General features: G+C 40.1%; 1 protein-coding gene across 1 annotated transcript in view; it reads right to left on the bottom strand.

The window, feature by feature from the left end:
• The window catches only part of IL1RAPL2 (interleukin 1 receptor accessory protein like 2), a 719,072-nt gene that overhangs the window by 671,012 nt on the left and 25,671 nt on the right, over positions 1-22,389 (bottom strand). Inside the window, exon 2 of the mRNA XM_075538447.1 lies at positions 4,364-4,550. Coding sequence (XP_075394562.1) covers positions 4,364-4,550 — 187 coding nt within the window. The remainder of the gene's footprint in view (positions 1-4,363; positions 4,551-22,389) is intronic.

A 22,389-nucleotide genomic window follows, 5' to 3' on the forward strand; every position in this document is an offset into this window, starting at 1 on the left:
CAGGTCTATCTAGATAAAATAGGCTGGATAAACAATCTGGAGGAGAAAACAATGGGACCCATGGTTCCAGGGTGACATGAGATGGGGGAAAGGAAGTGGTGTTAACAAACCTAGGGACAAGGGAACAAGTTATCCGGGATCAGTAGTGAGGAGGTTGTAAAAGGCCTGGTAGGGCTTGATCAAGAGCAATATAACTGAGAGGAATTACAGAAACCTGAATGAAGGCTAAGCATGATAGTGGGACAGGAGGAAATAAAAGGAAATAGAGGAAAGAACTAGGAGGCAAAGGGCATTTATAGAGGTCTAAATGCAGGCATATATATATATATGATGGGGAAATAGATCTATGTGTATAATTTATAGGTTTAGTATTAAGGTAGCAGATGGACATTGGGCCTTCACTTAAGTACTCCCTCAATGCAAGAACATTTTGTTCTATTAAACTCACATTCCACGATGGTCACCTTCCCAACACGATCACTGAAAACAAATGAGTAATTAAACAAATGTGGTGCAGAAAGCTGATGGTGCCCAGCTATCAAAAGATATAGCATCTGGGGTCTTAAAGGCTTGAAGGTAAACAAGCGGCCATCTAACTCAGAAGCAACAAAGCCCACATATACGAAGCACACCAGCCTGTGTGATCACACGGTGTTGAAGGGATCAGGTATCAGGCATCAAATAACAAAAAATGCATATCATTGTGAATGAGGGGGAGTGAGGAGTGGAGACCCAAAGCCCATCTGTAGGCAACTGGACATACCTTTACAGAAGAGTCGTGGGGAGGAGACGAGCCAGTCAGGGTATAGTGTAGCAACAACGAAACATACAACTTTCCTCTTGTTCTTTAATGTTTCCTCCCCCCCAATGTCATGATCCCAATTTTACCTTACAAATATGGCTAGACCAGAGGATGTACATTGGTACAGATAAGAGCTGGAAACACAAGTGGTGCGGGACAGATGAACCCTTTAGGACCAGTGGTGAGAGAGGGAATACCGGGAGGGTAGAGGGAAGGTAGGGTAGAAAGGGGAAACAGATTACAAGATCTACATATAACCCCCTCCCTGGAGGACGGGAAATAGAGGAGTGGGTGAAGGGGGATGTCGAACAGTGGAAGACATAACAAAATAACAACAATTTAAAAATTATCAAGGGTTCATGATGGGCTGAGTAGGGAGGGAGTGGAAAAATGAGGAGGTGATACCAAGGGCTCAAGCAGAAAGCAAATGTATGTACAAATGTACTTGACACAGTGGATGTATGTATGGATTGTGATAAAAGTTGTATGAGCCTCCAATAAAATGATTTTTAAAAAGAAGAAGAAGGTTCGAGAGGAGAATGTTCATGAGGAGGTTCATGACCTGGAGTTTGCTCCTCACTGTTAACCTCCCCTCGCTGACACTTAGCACATTACAGGAGAGGGATGTCATTAAGAAAATAGACCTGGGAGTCAGACTGCCTTGAAAGCAAAAGCTGGCTTTGTTCGCAGAGTGACTTTGGGGAATTTTCTAAATTTTTTTATGTCTTAGTTTTTTCATTATCATGTGAGAATAGTGCCCATTGCATTGAGAGTTAAATAAAATAATCTATAGAAAACAGCAAAGCAGTTACCGGCTGGCACATTATTTCTTTAATAAATATGAATAATGAGGTAAACAAGAGCATGAAAGGTCCCCTATATTAGTGTGCATAAAGAACCCTGGTAGCACTGAGAGTTAGGTTTGGGGCTGCTAACTACATGATTAGTTGTTCAAACCACAGCTTCTTGGCAGGAGAAAGATAAAGCTGTCTGCTCTCATCAAGATTTATAGTCTCTGAAATCCTCTACCAGGTCATTATGAGTCAAAGCAGACTTGATGACAGTAGGTTTGGTTTGGATTTTATATCTGTGCATATAATATGTCCTGAGTTGTCACTATATGAATTCATTACCCAAACTCCAAAATTACTGCCATCCAGTCAATACTGACTTATAGGAACCCCCTCTGGGTTTTTGAGACTGTAACGGTACAAGAGTAGAAAGCCTGTCTTTCCTTTGCGGAACTGCTGCTGGTTTCGAACTGTCAACTATGAGGATAGCATCTCAGTGAGTAGTCACTACACTACTAAGGCTCCTGTACAATTTCATTAAAGATGCATATCCTAGTTCAGAACATAAGGAGCCCTTGGTGGTATAGTGAATTAAGGGATGGTTTGTTAACTTAAAAGTTGGGAGTTTGAACCCACAAACTGCTCAGAGGAAGAAAGAAGAGGCAGTACATTTACATAAATATTATAGACACAGAAACCCTATTATACTCTGTTCTATAGGTTAAGAATGAGTCAGAACAGACTCTGTGGCAGTGAGTTTAGTTAGGATTTTGATTTCATAGCATGCCTTTTGTGGCTATTGGTAAATGTCCCCTCAAGGGTGAAGATGGCTTCCAAATTGAAATAAAAGTACATGACAGCTGTAGGAAATATAGTTCAGACCATAGATTCCCAAACTTATTTGCCTACTACCTCATTTTCAGGAAAAATAAATAACTCAGTACCACCCCCCCCCAACCAATTAAAATTTTTTTTTACTATAAGCTATATTCCAGGGTAAAGTAAAAGTATCTGCTTTTGAAGTCCACTAGATACGTCCGGTGTTGCCCAGGAGACAGTATTGTTCATTTTGGGAAACCCTGGTTCAGACTTCCCCAGGAATTAAGAGTCACTTTTTATGAGAGATGTTTGACACCAACAATGCACAGAGCACCTATTTAGAAAGCTTCCTTGGTCACCTCAAGCTAGCACACATGAAACTGTACAATTGTGGCTCAGAACTGCCAGTGGGTTACTCAGTGTGCTTATGGGAACATGGACCTCCAGTGTAGTAAGAAAAATATCAGAGTCAGAAAGCTTTGTGTTTATTCTATTTTTTGTCTAGATCCATTTGCCACACTTTTAATTTTGTTTAAAACATTTTTCCTCCTCTATTCCAGAAAAGGAAGCCCAAGTTGTACAGTGGTTATGCATTGGGCATTATGCAGTCAGTAATTGAAGCCAACAGCCACTCCACAGGAGAAAGACAGGGCTTTCTCTCCAGTAAAGAGTTACAATATCAGGAAGGTACAAGGGGCAGTTCTACCATTCTATAGGGTTGCTGTTAGTTGGAAGTCACTGGATGGCAATGAGCTTGGTGTGGTTTTAGAGTTCAGTGAAGCTGAACACTGTTGATGCTATCATCTCATCTCCTTTTGCCCTTAGTGTCTGTCTGTTTGGCTTCTTCTAACAGGTTGGTGGAGACACTCACGGGAAATTGAAAGGATGGAGTTAAACAGCGATTCTCAACCTGTGGGTCGCCACCCCTTTGGGAGTTGAACGACCTTTCACAGGGGCCGCCTGATTCATAACAGTTGCAAAATGACAGTTATGAAGCAGCAATGAAAATAATTTTATGGTTGGAGGGGTTACCACAACATGAGAAACTGTATTAAAGGGTTGCAGCATTAGTAAGGCTTAAAACCACTGAGTTAAGAGGAGTTAGGATATTTATCCCAACTACTATTCTTCTATCTGCCAGAGTTTAACAGGGGATTTGTTGCTCTAAGTCCATCATTCCTGACATTACCCTGCTCCTGATGGCCCATCTTCACTCTATTCAAGTTCTCGACACACTACACCCTCCCCTGCTAAGTCTCACTTTCATTAACTGTCTTGAGTGGATTCCAACTTATTGTGACCCTATAGGACAGAGCAGAACTGCCCCTGTAGGTCTATACCAGAGTGGAAATCCTTGTGGTTCTCCTTGAGTTGCCAGTAGCAGCCCAAAATCTAACCACTAGGCACCAGGGTTTGGTGCCCTTAACTCTGCTCACACCACTCTAAATAGCCCCTTACTCAATTCTCTTCTGTTCAGTCTTTTGTTGGTCTTGTTCCAACTAAATTTAACCTTAGCACATCCTTTTCTTTGCCTTTTGATCTCCATTGCATTTTCATCAGTGGCTCTCATAATGCTGACTACAGTAACTTTGTCATTCTTTGCCAATACTACTACTTGTGATGACAGACCTTTAAAAACTTATGCTCCCAAATTATGTCTTTCATGATCTATCTTAATCATGACCCTACTTCCCACTTTTTCTCAAGAGCTTGAATGGAGGGATATTTTGTTAATTTTAACAGTTGGGTTAGTTGACACCTAATTCTGAGACCTACTGATAAAAAATCATGAAATTCAGAAGTGTATAGGAGACAAAACTCTGATTTTTCTGAGATGCATAGATAATAAAATAAATAAACCTAAAAATGAGAATCCTTTCTTTTCCTAACCCCAAGTCAGCTACTGTCTGAAGGAAAAATAGAAAAGGCATTTGGCAGCATGCTGAGTTACCTTGTACCACACAACATCAGGCTCCTGATCAGACTTTTTAAAGTCATCCATGTCTGGGCAGGAGATCTCCTTTCTTTTAGTAACTTCGGATTTTTCCAAATAGCGGATCCTGCTATTGTAGCACAGACCTGATTCATTCTCTGCCACAGTCAAGGACATTGACACCTTCATGCAATATGTTGAGTTTCTGTAAGAACAAAGAAATAGAAAAAATAGGTTTATTTGGAAGTTACAGCTTTGTATACCATATATTTCAAGAGTATTGACTTTACCATTGACTTGCCTAGAAATCACAAACAATATCAAGACAACACAGAGCCTGTTCGCTACTTCAACAGATAGGAAGCCATGTAACAAAATGCTAAATGTGGACATCTTTGACTATGAGATTGTTACATAGAGCAAATGTAACCAAGATGGAGAGGCTTCTTTGTCTATGATTAAAATTGCTCTATGTTGAAAATCTGGTTATGAAAATCTATAAAAAAGTCTCTCTATAGCCAGAGCTGTAACCATTTATGTTCTGCCCCTGTGGCCAGTCCCTTAACAGGAATTCCAGAGATTATTTTATATTTGCTTTTCATTTCTAAGCCAATATTTCTTTTTATGGGTTCCAACTCAGCACACATATGATACCTAAGAATTTAGAAAGTTGTTAAGGTCCTTACCAAAATAGCTCACCCACAAAATCTGGTATTCTATAAAGAACAAGTTTTAGCAGAGTGTAATCAGTCTAGCTTCAGTTTATCTATCAACACTAGTATTATGAAAGAATTTCAACATTGAATTTTACCATAAGGCCACTTCAGAAGTTGGGCATCAATTAGTTAACTCATTACCAAAATGTATTTATGAAATGAAATTCTAGTTTTATCTCCATTTATACTCCCTATTTTCCCATATTCTGTCCTATCTTTAACCTACCCTACTCCATCTTAATATGCCCTACCCAGAAGATATCAACTAGTCTAAAATAATGTAAAGTGTGAGGAAAAAACTAGAAATAATCTGGAAAGACTAGGAAGAAAGTCAACTGAAGATTTTTGGTGGGCATATTTAACCTTACTTTATAGAAGACTTTCCAGGACTATGTTTACTCCAAACATTAAAAGATATTGGCTGTCATAAAGACAAGTTCCCTAACCCTAACCCTAATTTTAACCCTAATAATCCTAACAGATGGGATTAGCATACCAACCAATAATTTTAATTTGGCTCCCAATGATGATTACTATTTATATTATTTAGTACTAATTCCCTGAAAGTTCCAAATATGGTAGAAATTATAAGAAACACAAGAATATGCATGGTTGTTGTTCATTTATTTTACAAACTAAGTTAAGAAGCCTCTCATACTTAAGTTTTTAGTAAAGATAATTACTCACACGCACTCCTAATTATGCTCATGCTCTTGGCTATTGTCATTTGAGAATGATGCTATCAAAGCACTCTCATTTTGATACTAAGATGCAATTTAATTATACAATGGAATTATGAAATATTAATTTTCTATATTCCTTAATCTAGATTCTCAGAATCTGAAAGGTGTAAGATATGGCCACTTGATGGAAAAATGCCAGAAACTTTCAAAATTCTGTCAGATGCTGGACAATATCCTTAAATGTCATGAAATTAATGAAGATATATATATATGTGTGTATTCTAAGGGAAAAAAGATAAATTTTGGCTTAATGAATTGATTTCTTCCTGATCCCATGGTTAATATTCAGAGCTAGAAGTGTTCATGTTTCTTTGCATCATAAAAAAATCAACTCTGACTCATAATGACCCTATATAGGGAATCTGAAGCAGACAGCCTCATCTTTAACCCATTGATCAGCTAGTGGGTTTGAATCAGGAACCTTTAGGTTAGCAGTCTAACACTTACCCTATAGCTCCACCAGGACTCCTTTTCCATCCTACAAGCCTTATGTAATCTAACTCTTCATAACACTCCCCTCTTCACTTGTTGTGGTCTTTTAAACACTGGCATTTTCTTTACCCATTGAGCACACTAAGCTTGTTCCAGCCAGGGACCTTGGCATCAGCACTTCCATATGCCCAGACAGTACATCTCCCAGATCTTCTAAAGCTCTTTTATTAAAAGTTAGTATTTATTTGTATCGGCATATAACTCACATATCATACAACGCAGTGCTGCAATCATATTCAGAAGAGTGGTGAAATCATCACCACAATCATTTTCAGAACATTCTCTTCTGTCTTGTAATTATTGTTGTTATTTCCCCATTACCACCCAACATCCCCTGCCATGCCTCTAGGTCAGTATTAATCCAGTTACTGAATCTATACATTTACCTATCTTAGATTTCAGATACAAAACAATTCCAAAAATAAGAAAAAATAAATAGAAAGCCCAACAACAATGACAAAATGAAAACATAAAACTTCAATTGAAAAGAAAGCAGAAAATATTAAAATCTGGAGCTAAAATCTGGAGATAAATTGATCAGGTGTTCTATTTTGACCTAACTGCAAATGCCTTAATTTAGTTTCAATGGTTTCTGTCTGAAAGCAAGGCTATTCACATGCCTAGACTTCAGGCAGAAGGCATTCGTTGGAGGCTTAATCCATTGAAGGGCCCTGAAGATGGATTTTGGGCTTCCACTGCCACCCACAGTAAAGACTCTTTTATTGATCAAGTAAACTGTTCAAGTAAAGGTCAGTGTTACTTCCTCTGTTGTACCTTCTCTTATTTCTGGGTCTAAAGTAACCAACTCTCCATCTATTTCATACCCAAACTCTTTAATCTTCCATAATTTTTTTATTTTCTAAATGTAAGCACATGAGGGAGAGGACTTAAATATTCATTTCAACTACTCTATACCCATGGTACCAGTACTGTGAATTGATAGTAGGTGCTCAGAAAATGCTTAGTTGACAAGATGAATGGGCATTAAATGGTAAGTGTTTAACACTTGGACACTAGCAGGCAAATCCTCGCTGCTGTACTTCTGCATCAGTTCTAGATGGTATGAAGCCTAGCATTCTACAATTTCATGTAAATGGCTGGTCAGATTTCACACACCCCTGGTGGCTATGTGTTGGGTTGCTAAGTCCAAAAGTCAACAGTTCATAACCATCAATAACTCTGAGGAACAAAGATGGCCTTTCTACTCCTGTAAAGAGTTATGGCTTTGCAAACTCACAGGGGCAGTTCTGCCCTGTCCCATAGGGTGACTTAGAATGGGAATCAACTCAATGACAGGTTTGGCATTCATATGGCCCAGAATAGTTTTCAGGTTCCCTAGGACTACCATTAGGAGAAGGATTATTCAAGTTTTATACATCAAGTTATTGGCAAAGACTGAACTAAATGGATTAAAATTTAAAGACAATGACAATGGGGGCAGAGTTTATGATGAAGGAAATGTCAATGATCATAGATTTTAAAAGGGAGAATGCAGCAGAAATATGATCATCTCTGCTGGATATCCAGTGTTCTGAATGATGCATGATGTGAGGGTCTTTGGCCATATATGCTCAATATTGTTTATCCATTAAGTTAAAAGGACTTACTAGTTGAACCTCTTCCCATTGGTTTATTATAATTCCAAGGACAGAGAGCTGCTGAGGAGCTCTACCCTTCTCATACCTCCCCAAATTAACTCACTACCATCAATTCAATTCTGACTCTTAACAATCCTATTGGTATTAATAAAGAAAAAAGTAAGTAGAATGAGTAAAGCCCTAAATCAGTGGGTGACACCAAAGTGGGTGACACCATCCACTGGAGGTGCTGGATTATGGATTAAAGTATACAAGGTTTTAATTTCCAGGACAGCATCGAGGGTTTTTTGTTGTTTTGTTTTGAATTAAAGGGAGGTGGTAGGCCATAGAGTTGGAACCCAAGAATCTAAAAGAAGTTCACTAGTCCAAATATGTTTAGCCTTGGGTATAAGGGTGTTAGCTTTGAACAGACTCCCCCTGGGTTCAACTAACTCTGGGCAAGTTTTCTAACCTCTTTGATTCTCAATTTCTTCATTTGAGAAATGATTAAGAAGCTCTTCTTGGTGATTCATCTGGGATGGAAAGGAGTTCGCTTCATTTCATAACCATGAGAAAAAATATTTTACCATTTTTAGTTGGGATGGTTATAAGATCTCACCTCTCCAGACTATGGTAGAGTTAAATAATACATACAAAAACCTAAAGCAGTACTTGGCACAGTAGGTATTCAATAATTTTAGTCAGAATTGTTAGTATTGCTACCATTTATTGTTACCTGTATAGTTAGGAAATGACAAATCATGTTACATATAAAATTTATATATAGATCAATAATTTATATAAACTACAAATAATCATTCCCTGGTGGCATAGTGGTTATGAGTTGTTCCACTAACCACAAGATCAGCAGTTCAAAACATCCAGCTTTGCTCTAGGAGAAAGATGAGAATTTCTGTTACCCTGAAGAGTTACAGTCTGAGAAGCCCAGAAGGGCAGTTGTACCTTGTCCTACAGGATCACCAGGAGTCAGAATCTACTCCATGGCAGTGATTTGGAGCTTGAGATTTTGTTTGTTCTTTAACACATATTATACAATTCAAGAGTTCAATCGTATCAAGAAGAGTTGTTTTGATCATGATCATGAACAATCACCAATATATATAAATATATACTGGCCAGCATACTGACCAGTAATTTGTTAAGATATGCTGGGGTAAGAGTGGTACTTGATAGTAAAGAGTCTGGAAGAGATGTTTGTCAAGAGGCTTAGTACTAGTGGATCATATATGTGTGAAAGGATCAGAGAAATAAATTGGCTGTGACAAAAAATAAAGTGAATCAAGAGAAAGTAGCTAATTCAGGAAAGAACTTTGAAGTACGAAGAGCACTAGGTTCTAGGCAAAGGCAAGGTAAAACAGTTAGTAAGCTAATATCTTCTATCTTATAGCATGAAACTGCGGCAAGGTTTCTAGGGACAAAAGATACTAGATAGCCCTATGTGTTCAATCCTCAGTATCCCAAAGTACTATGTAGTCCACGCTGATAGTATGAACTTTCATTGACTCACGATGGGAATGGCTGGGGACGGGTTGAAGGAGAAGTGTTTCCTTACTCTCCAATCCTTACCCAAAAAAATCTGCCCCAAGTACAGGTCCCTGCATGCATTCTCTCTCCTCTGGCCTCTGACATGTGAATGGCTGATGACAGTTTGCTTGTTAGCCCATGCACAAGCACTAGCATAAAGTGGTGGATGATGATCAGGGTCTCTGGAATCCAAAGACAAGGCCAAGTATGAGTCTTGCTGTCATCATGGCTAACGTAGGGGATCTTTGATCAAGGCTGCCTAACACTCTGAGACTCAGGTTGATTTCTATTAGTTCTGTAATCTATCCCTGGCACAGTTCCTGCTAACAATCTAGCATTATTTAGATTTTATTTTGAAAAATGCCCCAGGCCAGTTCTATTTAAAAATGCTTCCTACAACTGGGACCTAAAAATGTTACTTTTCTTTCATTAGGTACAATTAGAGCTATGCAAGGCTGAGGAAGCAGACTGACGAGTGAGCAAGAATAGGATCTTTCTCTTTCACTCTTCACTTCTCTGTCACACACACACACGCACGCACGCACACACACACACACACACACACCTTTAAGAGGACAAGAAGCACGTTCAGGTTCGATGTGAACAAAGAACCTTGGCAATGAAATTGCTGAAACTCCTTCAGTTACAGGTATTTATAGTCTTCACTGTATATACCTATTTACTTGATTCTACCAAAAACCCAGAAAAATGTACAGGATAAATATGATCTACTTATTTCAAATGACAAATACCTTGGACGAGCTCTTAGAGATGGTTAATGGATTAGAACCAAATTTTCTCAACCATGAACCTCAGGCTATTTTACTAGGAAACTCTCAGAACTTGATGTTAACATGGGTTAACAGCCATACAAACTCTTGGTTATCATCCATACCAATGTGAGGAAGCTTACAGAAAATCATCTGTGGAGAACAGTCATCCAAAGAATGATGTTAGCTAATTGGCACAGCACAGAATTTCGAAAATTTGTAAGTCAACCTGGTTTTCTAATACAAAAGTTCAATATTAATTAGTTTAAATTATACTTTATATGATTTTCAAAGAGATATTTCCAAGGGAAATTTTTGAGCCATCTTTGTTCTTTGCAGGCAAAAGTAAGACATGGATTTCAAACATACATGTAAAAGGCATACCTCCCTAACTCCTAGTTACAAAACATACGCATATACTATAAAGTGTAAAGTTTTGTTTCAGAATTTAAGTCATGTAAATATGTTGGATCACCAGGACTACTTCAAATAAAACAATTACATCAATTACAAAGCTTTTTCTTACCTTAAAGAAGCAGCCCTATATAAAATGCCTCAGGAGATAATTGCAACGCTTTTAAGTGGTTTTGATAGTAGGGGCCACTTATCTTCACTTCAAAATACTTCCCTTGAAAATTCCAGAGCCATATATTGCACAGTAAATGAAGATGTCACTTTCTGACCATTTCGAAATGTGAGTTGACTGCTATAGATAACTATCAATTAAGCAAGCTACCATTTTTGACAAAAAGTGTGCTACCCCAAACTGTAAACCCATATTGCAACACAGTCAAGCAAGGGAAAAAATAAATAAGGCAACAGGCTCTCCAGCTCCTTGATGAAATTGCAGTTCTCAAGAATTATTAGACAAATAACTAAATTATCTCAGGGAAAATATTTTTGACATTTTTGGAACAAGGTGCAGATATACCTAATTACATGTAAGTACAAATATGTATCATTAATGCTTGTAAACAACAAGAGGGTCCAGAGTCCTAATCAATTTATTAATATTATCATTCTATGAAAAATGTCCACAATCTTTCAACTCACTCCAATGACAATTCCTGAACCATCGCTGTCTGCCTCGCTGTTATGTTCATTTCCAAGTACATAGGTTTCACGGGTTACTTTTTTAAAAAAAAATGCGAGATGCGACATCCTGCACCAACACATGGTCCTACACGGGACAGCACCTGAGACACAGTGGGGGATGTGCGACTGAGCTGACCCCACCACACTGAGGCAAACACTGGGGATGTGCAATGGAGCAGCGGAGGAGCAGAGCAAAGGGATCTCGAGGGAGTATAAAGGATGGACTTTCGGGCCATGACATGGCACCTCACAAGTTACATCTAGAAAACACTCCTAAAGGCCAACGAACTGACTTTGAACTACTAGCAATTTTTCTTTAAATATTTGCTATCTTTTTTTGGTCTTTTTTTCTTTTTCTTTTTTTACCCTGTAAATTTTTCTGATTATCAGCGTGTCGGTGTTGCTGCTGTCGAAGCCATGTTCATATGTGCCACTTAGACACTGTCAAAGTCATCTGCATTTGTATGCACATATTACTATATCAGCAGGCCCACCTAGACAAGATAGGCTGGACAAATAATGAGAGAAGAAAATAATGGGACCAACGGTCCTTGAGGGACATGAGAGCGTGGGAGGTAGGGGAAGGGAGGAGGTGTTGGCCAACACAGGGACAAGTGAACAATGAGTGGTTCAAAACCAGAGGAGGGAGGGGAGGACTGGTAGGAAGTGCCAAGGGCAAGGTAACTGAGAGGAATTACTGAAACCAGAATGAAGGCTAAACATGGTAGTGGGACAGGAGGAAAGTGAAAGGAAATAGAGGAAAGGAGTAGGAGGCAAAGTGCATACAGAGAAGCCTAAATACAGACATGTACATATGTAAATATATTTATGATTAAGGGAGCAATAGACCTATGTGAATATATTTATAGGTTCAGTAGTAGGGTAGCAGATGGACATTGGGCCTCCTCACGCATACTCCCCCAATACAATAGCACCTCGCCCTGCTAAACGGTCATTGCATGATACCCACCTTCCCGACATGATCACTGAAGACAGACATGTGTGTAAGCAAACATGGTGAAGAAAACTGATGGTGCCCGGCTATCAAAAAGATATAGCGTCTGGGGTCTTAAAGGCTTGAAGGCAAATAAGCGGCCATCTAGCTCAGAAGCAACAAAGCCCACAGAGAAGAAGCACACAGCCTAAGCGAATACAAGGTGTTGAATGGACCATGTAGCAGACACCAAGGAATAAAAACAATCATTGTGTGATCACCTTCCTCACATAATCGCTGAAGACGAAAGTGTGCATAAGCAAGTGTGGTGAAGAAGGCTGATGGTGCCTGGCTACTGAGAGATGTAGCGTCTGGGGACTTAAAGGTTTGAAAGCAAACAAGCGGCCATCTAGTCCAGAAGCAACAAAGCCCACACGGAAGCAGCACACCAACATAGGTGATCGTGAAGGGCAGAGGAGACCAGGTCTTAAACAACAAAGGTGGGGTGGTGGTGAGAATCACATCACCGTGAATGAGGGGAAGTGCATGATGGGGACCCAATGCCCATCTGTAGACAGCTGGGCATCCCTTCCAGAGGGGGAGTGGGGAGGAGACAAGTCACTCAGGGTTCAGTATAGCAACAATGAAACTCAAAACCTTCCTCTGGTTCCTGAACACTTCCTCCCCTCCCAATTATTATGACCCCAATTCTACCTTGCGGGCCTGGTTATACCAGAGGATGTACAGCGGTGCAGTAGGGATCTGGAAGCACAGGGAATCTAGGATAGACGAACCCCTCAACACCCGTGGTAGGAGTGGTGACACCAGGATGGAAGGTGGTGTAGAAAGGGAGAACCGATCTTAGAGATCTATGTGTAGCCTCCTCTCTGGGAGATGGGCAATAGGGAGGTGGGTGAGGGGAGACGCCGGGGAGTGTAAGATAAGATATAATAATTATTTATAAACTATCAAGGGACCAGGGGGAAGGAGGGAGCGGGGAGGGAGGGGGAGGGGAAAAAAGGGAAACCGAGCTGATTCCAGGAACCCAAGTGGAAGGTGAATATTGAGAATGACGAGTGCAACAAATGTATAAGGGTGCTTTGCTCAATTGATGTATGAACGGATTGTGATAAGAGTTGTATGAGGCCCAATAAAAAGATTTATTAATTTAAAAAATGTTAATAGAATTAGTTGTCTATGACATTGCACATGTTTTACTAGTCACAGTGTAAGTAGATTTTATTTCTGTTTCTTGATTTCCACCCTAGACTGAGTGTAAGTTTTTGATAAGAGGTCTAACTATTTTCTTAGTGTATTATAGAAATATTTTTCCTTCATGTTTGTACATGAGAGTGTCTTTAAGCACTCAATTTTATCTTAGTATTGTTATTACATGAAATGGTCTACTTTTTTTCTTTTAGCCAGATTCTAACATAAGATCATTGAATAAAAATGAATCTATGACTTAGCCAAAATGGTGTAGTAGGTTAAAAAGTGGGCCTGGTCAGTAGCTCAAATCCAACTGTAAATCGTTTGGTAAAAGGTGAGACCTTTTGCTCCTGTAAAGGTTTGCAGCCTTGGGAACCCAAAGTGGTGGTTCTACTCTGTGTTGTATGTTTTATATGAATAAAGTCATCCACGTGAAAAAAAAACCCTTTTGCTTGATTTAAACTATAAGAAAATATCCCTACTTCTGGGATAGTATGTGTGTCCTTCGAAAGGCTCATGAAAAAACTACACTAAAAGATAATATTTTTTCCACGAACTTTCTAGAACCCCTTCGTAGACTTGTGAAGGGTTCAGGATTTTGTTCATTGGTTGACTGGTTTTAACCAATAATTGCCCCTAATAAGGATGATTTCTATAGCTAATAGCAATTTCAATATAATTGGTTTTAAGTCCATATGTATTTTTATTTATCAAGTGGAAAGCTGAACAAAAATGTTTGATGAATGAACAGGGAATACATTATTAGTTATTCTTCTCTCCCGCTAACACAAACATTTTAATCTTTGTCATAACAAGGATAATTTCTTAGGATTATTAACCTGCTGGCAGTTACTTTACTCCCATAAAGTGTTCAATCTCAGAAACTCACAGGGGTAGGTCTATCCTGTCCTACAGGGGTCTTATGAGTTTAAATCAACTCAAGAGCAGCATTTTGCTTTTGGTTTTTATGCAAACATAATTTACTTACGATTCAAGATGTAGTAAGAGGAAAGATTGACCTAAGTATTTCAACTGAATTGGAATTACTAGCTCACTGCTTGAGAAGATGGATTCTGGTGTCAGGAGACATGTCTAGGGCATGGCACACAACTTCTCGAAACAGTTTATTGATAATACATTGGCTCTCCTTTAGTGCTTGCTAATACAGCAGAAGATCCATCTAAAAACTATGTGAAATTAAGAGACTTTGTGCTTGGGAAGCTTGGTCAAGATATGCCCTGTTTTTTTGGGGGGAAATTTAATGTAAGGATTCAATAAAGATATGGCAATATGGGCAGAAAAGAAGTTCAGAATAAATAAACAACATACTAGACGTGTTTATGAAATTCTTTGACTGTTGGTGCTAACTAACATGAGTAATGCTGAACAATACAGAAGCTATAGAGTGGATAGTAAAGGGGATATTAAAAGAAGACTGATTAGTTCCTATCAGAAAAAGCAGAGAGATCTTGTTAAGTTGAGAAAATGCCTCAAACCAGAAGAAGTGACAAACCAGATGAAACAAATAGAAATAAGCATGCAAGATGAACAACTGTAAGAGAGATTTCAGGAACTCATGGAAGATTACCAACCTGTCATTGATTGACTTGCATGAGAATGAAGATACAAATCTCTGGACAAAGTGCTGTGAAAAGTCCCATGATGACTTTAATTTTAATAACTTGTGACATTCTATTTATATTAAAAGTTATCACTATTTGCATATTTTCTTTTGGAGAGATTGTATATTTTAAAATACTATTTAGAATCTATGAGCTTATATTCCATTGAAAAGGTAAAGCTTCTGAAATACCACTGCAATGGCTTGCCCTCTTAAACAGTATACGCATATGACTTACATGTGGCGGTGTTTTGTCTGGGTACACATAGTAATTATAGACTAGTGGTTCGCAACCTTCCTAATGCTGCGACCCTTTAATACAGTTCCTCATGTTGTGGTGACCCCCAACCATAAAATTATTTTCATGGCTACTTCGTTTCTGTCATTTTGATATGGGTATGAATTGGGCGACCCCTGTGAAAGGGTCATTCAACCCCCAAAGATCCACTGTTACAGACTGTCATATACTCTGCAGTTGCAAAGAGCATAGTTCGAGCTTTATTATACTTTTCAAATACTAGAAAGTAGAGCCATCTTTCCTCATCCATGTCAAAAAAGCGAGCAGTTTCAATAAACCACATCAAAACTGTCTGGAGCCTTTCGTAATATTCTTGTAAAGTTTTCTCCTCCTGTTGGGCTGAGAAAAGAGTAGGTAAGGAGTAAGGTTACAAATGATTTCTAGTCAACCACTTTTTCGAGCAAAGTAAGAAAATAATTTGTGTTCGTGCAAAATCCAAATGGAATGATCTCTCTAATTCTGTCCTCCGCATCATCAGTCTCGCTGCCATCCACTGAGGATACCCTCGGAAATGGATTCAGCTTGGTAACCACAGCCAAAAGAAGACAAGAGCTCTGCTTGGGATCTTTGGCCTGCTTCGGGTCTCAGGGCTGTACCTGAATCTCTAGCCTGCTGTGGATCTCCAACTCGCAAGCACCGTCTCTCAACTTTCTCATCTTCAGTTCCACACTGTCTGCCATCTTGCATCTCTCAGCCTAAGCACATGGAACCTTGCCTCCATACTTTCTTATTTTGATAGAAAACTGTTCCTGCTTATGACCAAGCACCAGGTGGAAACATTGCTCAGGCTGGCATGCCTAGCCTCACAGGTCACAAAAATGTTTATAATATGTTCCATAATGTAGAATAAAGTGTAGCTATCTGCTTTTGTAGCCCTCCTGGGCCATCCGTCCACTTTGGGAAACCTTCAGCTAGAGGGTATACAAGTGTTCACTTGGGTGAATTGAAACATAGTACTCCACACGCCAGAAAATAGAAATCAAAAGGATATGTGGGGCAGGGCAAGCTAATCGAGTTTGATAAGTAACCTAACTTGTTGAATAAAAAAAGGATTTTTAAAAGAATAAGGAGTACAGTGGTAGGTCAGTGGCAGTGGTGGACAGTGGTAAAAAATAAATAGATAGCAAAGGCAAGGTAGTTCTTCATCCAAAACCCCCTATTCTTCTGCTGCTACATTCTCTCTGTGGGTGAACTCTACTCCCATCATGAGTTCAACTTCCTCTTCTCAATACTGAATCTCCAGCCCTGATGTTTCTCTTACATTTAAAACTCGGATACCCAATTTCCCACTGCTCGGATGTGGTAGTAGTTAGGGATTATGTCCAATAGACATCCCTGGCTAGAGGTAGAGCCAAACCTACTTATCAAGTGGTAGCTTCATGACACCCCCAAGGGGGGGGGGGCGGCTCTTTGTTTGAGAACGAAGGACTCTGAGAATTGCCTTGCTCTCTGCCACTTCACCTTCCTCCTCACTGGGACCTTCTCCAAGAGTGGCCAGAGTTGGGCCACCTGTCCCTGAGAGGTATCGGTGCCCTGCCATGCTTCCATAAACTTAGGATCCACGGAAGGCACACCAACCAGCCTGTGATCTCCCTGCTTCCTGCTTCACCTTTTTGTACCATTGGAATGGTGATACCTGTGAGTCTGAAGATCTACGGATTTGAGTTGGACTGGGCTTGAATGCCTTCTTTTTTTTTTCTGCCCTGCCCCCCCCCCTCCCCTCTCTTGAATGCCTTCTTGATGTAAAGTTGCTTCATGATATGAAATTCATTCTTGTACATAGAGGAGTGTCACTGGATTTGTTTCTCTAGACAACCCAATCTAAGAGAGATGCTCTGCAGGTAACTCAGAGCATGAGTATGTCTAGAGGAGTACTCATCGCAAACAGCTTCTCTTCATTCCTCATTTACCTCTACGTCACTGTCAACTTAATCTACTATATCAGAAACCTGAGGGTTAGCCTAGGCATCCCCTCATCCTCATCCTTGACATCTCTAGCAATTATACCTACCACATGACTCTCCGTCCCTATTACACTGCTTTAGCTCATGTCCTAAACTACCTTGGCATCCCTGTAATGGGTTTCTCCAACTCAAGTTTCTCTGTGCTTTCCTCATCACTGCATGTTCTACACTAGCCCAAATGCTCTTCCTGCAGAAATGACCATATAACAAAATGAACATGAACACTTTCCACTGAAAATTGTTAAATAAAACATACAAGTTAAGGTAGAAATAATACACAAGACAACATTTAAAAAGAAAACAGAGGGATTTTATACCTCTGGGGTTTAACTACCTTTATAAGTAATGTAATACCTGAATTGTTATTAAATTATTTTTCTGTCATTATTTGACATAAAACCCTTAGAGCAAAAAAAAAAATGCTGTCTTTTGCGGTGTATTTCATAGACCAGAGAATAATGCCTATATTCTAAACAATGAATGCCCTGATTTTTCAGAAAGAAAAAAAATAACCTAAAATCCCAAATTAGTGCATTTTTGCAAGGCTGGTCCTTGGAGTGCATAAATTATATGGGAGAAAAAAAAATGGAGATAATCAAGTTAGAAAGACAGGCAGGAGTGAGATTTTAAATAGCCTTGGATATCAAGCAAAGGAAAATGTTACTGGTATCCATCACATGCTTTTAAATTTATGAGTAGAATGACCATGAATTGAGATAATGAATTAGGAGATTAAAGCCATGGAGATTTTTTCCCCAAAATCATGTTATTGGGGGCTCTTACACCTCTTATCACAATCCATATATATATCCATTGTGTGAAGCACATTTGTACATTTGTTGCCATCATCATTTTCAAAACATTTTCTTTCTACTTAAGCCCTTGACTCATTTCCCCCCCTCCTCTCCCTCCCTCCCTCATGCACCCTTTATGATTTATAATTTCTTTCATGCCTTACACACACCACTGTCTCTCCCTTAACTCAATTTTCTGTTGTCCATCCCCCTGAGGGGGGGTTATATGTCGATCATTGTTATTGGTTCCCCTTTTCTCCCTCCACCTTCCCCTTCCCCTCCTGGTATCGCTACTGTCATTATTGGTCCTGAGGGGTTTATCTTTCCTGGATTCCCTGTGTTGCAAGCTCTTATTTTTACCAGTGTACATGCTCTGATCTAGTTGGATTTTTAAAGTAGAATTGGGGTCATGTTAGTGGAGGGGGGGAACATTAAAAAACTAGAGGAACGTTTTATGTTTCGCCGGTGTTATACTGCATACTAACTTGCTCATCTCTTCCTTGTGACCCTTCTGAAAGGGGATGTCCAATTGTCTATAGATGGGCTTTGGGTCTCCACTTCATCCTCCCCCTCATTCACATCAATGCTTTATGATGCTCTGGGTGTTTGATGTCTGATACCTAATCGAATCGGCACCTCATGATCACACAGGCTGGTGTGCTTCTTCCATGTGGACTTTGTTGCTTCTCAGCTAGATGGCCACTTGTTTATCTGCAAGCCTTTACGACCCCAGACACTATATCTTTTGGTAGCCAGGCACCATCAACTTTCTTCACCACATTTATTTATTCACCCATTTAGTCTTCCATGATCATGTCAGGGAAGGTGAGCATTACAGAATGCCAGGGTATTAGAACAAAGTGTTCTTGCACTGAGTAGAGGCCCAATGTACATCTGTTGCCTTAATATTTAACAAATAAATATATGTACATATTCCTATTTCCATATCATATCTTTATCTATCTCCATCTTTATACATGCCTCCATTTAGACCTCTATAAATATCCTTTGCTTCCTAGTTCTTTCCTCTATTTCCTTTTACTTTCCTCTTGTCCCATTATCATGTTTGGCCTTCATTCTGGTTTTGGTAATTCCTGTCGACTACATTACCCTTGATCAAGTCCTACCAGGCATCCTGGTAGTTGGAATTGGGGCCGGCCTTGCAGACTTCTCTGTTGGTTTGCTGCTTCATGCCTGTATGCTGCATTCACATCTAGGTGCACCAGGCTGAAATCTGGTCCCTCTGTCCCACCATGGAAATTATTCAGGAAAGACATGGGTATTCCTTATACAAGAATGGATGTCATAGACTTTTCTGAGGTAGTATCAAAATGACTTGTGAAACCATATATTTAGGATCTCAATGCTCCCTTTTGAATCAGTATGACAGATAAACATCTGATAGGCAAAGATCTTTCCATGTAAAGAATGTTACAGGAAATTTTATCCTAGCACTAACTCTAATGTTTAATGTAAACAGAGTTCAATCAATTAAGAAATCAATCGGTACAAAGCAACGACCCATGAATTGCAGCTTGCAGTTGGCCTATATTCACATAAATCCTTTGTATCAACAGTACCTTAAATTCTATGCCATTGATGTTATCAATTGCCTTATACCCCAGGGGATCGAATTACAATGTTTTTCTTTTTCGCTTATTCTGGCTTTTTTTTGGGGGGGGGGGTGTTATTGTTTGTTTACTTGCTTTTGTGTTTTGGTTGCTGCTGTTGTTATTCTTGTTAACTTTTGTTATTCTCATAATATGACTGCTAAAGTAAACCAGAGTTGGTCATAACTTGTTGACAAACAAATAGATTAAGGGATCCCACTTAATTCTGGCCATAATTCAATAACAGTTAGTTCTTATACTCTTTATTTTCATCTTTATATATTTTTCTTTTTTTGTTTTTCTTTTCATTGCTTCTGTTAGGTTTCCCAGTTTATAAAACACAGAAGGAGTGGATGCGGAGAGATAATAATTAATGCAATGGTCTATCGGGGATGGAGGGGTGGAGAGAATGAGGGGAATTGGGAAGTAAACAATGAATTCTCAAGGGGTGAAGGATCATTAGAACTGATTGAGATCCCCTCTTTTGAAAAGTGACTTAACTATTGAAGTATATGATATGTGGATTTTATATCAAGAAAACTACCCTAAAGAAAGAAACTGAAGTTGACCAATGGTTACCCCAGGTAAAGGAGTAAGAGTTTTTGCTTAGAGGGAATTGCTGTTATGTTAACGGTGGTGGAATAAGTTGGAAAGGAAATCAGTAATGGTTGTACAACAAGAAGAGTATGATCACGGGCACTGACTTATACATCTGGGAGTAGTTAATTTGGACAATGTTTTGTTGTGTATTTTTCTGCCATATAAAGAAAAATAATTAGGTAATAACAATGAGTACAAGGAAGAAGAAAATGTTCTGATTGATTGTGTGGTTGTACAGATCTTCATATGAATGAACTATTGAATTGCAAGATATGTGAAGCGCCAATAAAATGGTTTATAAAATAACAATATAAATGCTTAAAAAAAAGCCCTGGCAAATTATTAGGGAGAAGGTTGATGATGATTTTTAGGTTTCTATATTGAGCAACTAGATAAAATATTTACAAGCAAGGATATAAATAAGGATATAAACGCATGCTACAAGAATAAATCCCGACAGCTGCCTGTTCTTTCTTAATTTTGAAATAAAATCACGCTTATTCTTTCAGATATTGTCTATGGCTTCTTTTGTGCGGCAAGTACTTGTGACAAATGGTGGGACCCAGAAAATCCTAAATATCTACTACCTGGAAGAGTTTGTTGATCCTTGTATTTGGAATTCAGGAACTTCTGGAACAGGAGGTCTAAAGGATAGAATTTTCTTCCGCTAGGTGGCGCAAGTGTCCACTGAGGGTGTTCTGGAACAGTCAACCAGCAGGAGGCGAAGTTTCCTCAAGCGTGGGGCAAACCATTAGGAGGGGGGATTCTATTTTTTTACTTGATTACAAGCGCTTCATTTTCCTTGGTTCCACACCTTTTCCCACTACTATTATTTCTTCATGGCATCTATATATAGCGTTCAGACCAGCAGCCTCTCCCTTACATTCTGATTGGGGAAAGAGGTCCTGTCTCATGTAACCGCGCCAACCCCTCTAAAACCCCCTCTAGATTTTAGACGTTGGAACACTCCGAGGACAGTTGCCTAGAGAAACATCCAGAAGCTTGGTCTTCCAACGGCACTGAGCGGGAAGAGACGTTCTCCCGGTTGTCGATCGTGTGAAAGGTAGGCGTGGTAGTCCCTCCCCCCTCCCTCCACCCCACAGTGATCGTCTGGAGCCCCTGGTTGGAAATATGAGGCCTGAGGGGAGGTATCCTAAACCTGGAACATCTGGTCAGGGGCTATTCCCAGGCGGGAAGGGGCGGGCATGAGGTGAGGGGCAGGGTACGAAGAGGCGCGGGAAGAACACTACTACTTGATTCTTCTCCTCAGGGTGAGGAAACCAAGCCCCTAAGGACCATGAATCCGGAAGACCCCTGTGGTGGGTTCCGCCACACGGCAGTGATGACCTTTATTAACGACAAAATAAACTCGCACGTGAAAGGCTCGGAATTTTACCTTGAGAATATGTCTCTGTCCTGGGAAGGGATAGAAGACAAACTCAAGGCCATCCTGGAGGACAATGAGATGCCCAATGAGGCCAAGGAGGCTTGTGCTTGGGGCAGCCTGGCCCTGGGCATTCAATTCGCCCACAGGCAGAGCCACTTACGGGAACGCCGGGTACAGTGGCTCCATGACTTGGCCCAGCTGCACAAGTCGGCGGCCCAGGCCCTGGCAGAAAACACACAAGAGCTCGCAGCAAAGCAGGAGCTGGAGCGCAAGGAGGCGGCCATCAAGCTGCAGGTGCTGGAGACCTCCCTGAATGAGGTGCAGAAAGAGCGGGACCAGCTGAAATGGAGGCTCATCCTGGCTGTAAGTGCATCTCCCAGTCCTGCCTCTTACACCCTTCCCTCTCAAACAAGCCCCTCCCCTTCTGGTAACTAACTCCACCCCCCCCCCACCGGTGGCCCTTGGCCCCTCTTAACTCGCAGGATGTGTCTTGACTTCACCTTCTTCTCCCTAGGGATTATGGCAGCCCCAGGTGCCAGCCACTGCCAGTAAGGCTGGCACAGAAGGAGAAGCAGAGGTGGCAGACACTGACGCCACATTGTCAACGTCAACCGCGGCCACTCCCAGCAAGGCTGTAACAGAAGACAACAAGGAAGATGGAGTTATAATGGACAGAGTGTGGTCTACTG

The sequence above is a fragment of the Tenrec ecaudatus genome, chromosome X (assembly GCF_050624435.1).
Source record: "Tenrec ecaudatus isolate mTenEca1 chromosome X, mTenEca1.hap1, whole genome shotgun sequence".
NCBI lineage: Eukaryota > Metazoa > Chordata > Mammalia > Afrosoricida > Tenrecidae > Tenrec > Tenrec ecaudatus.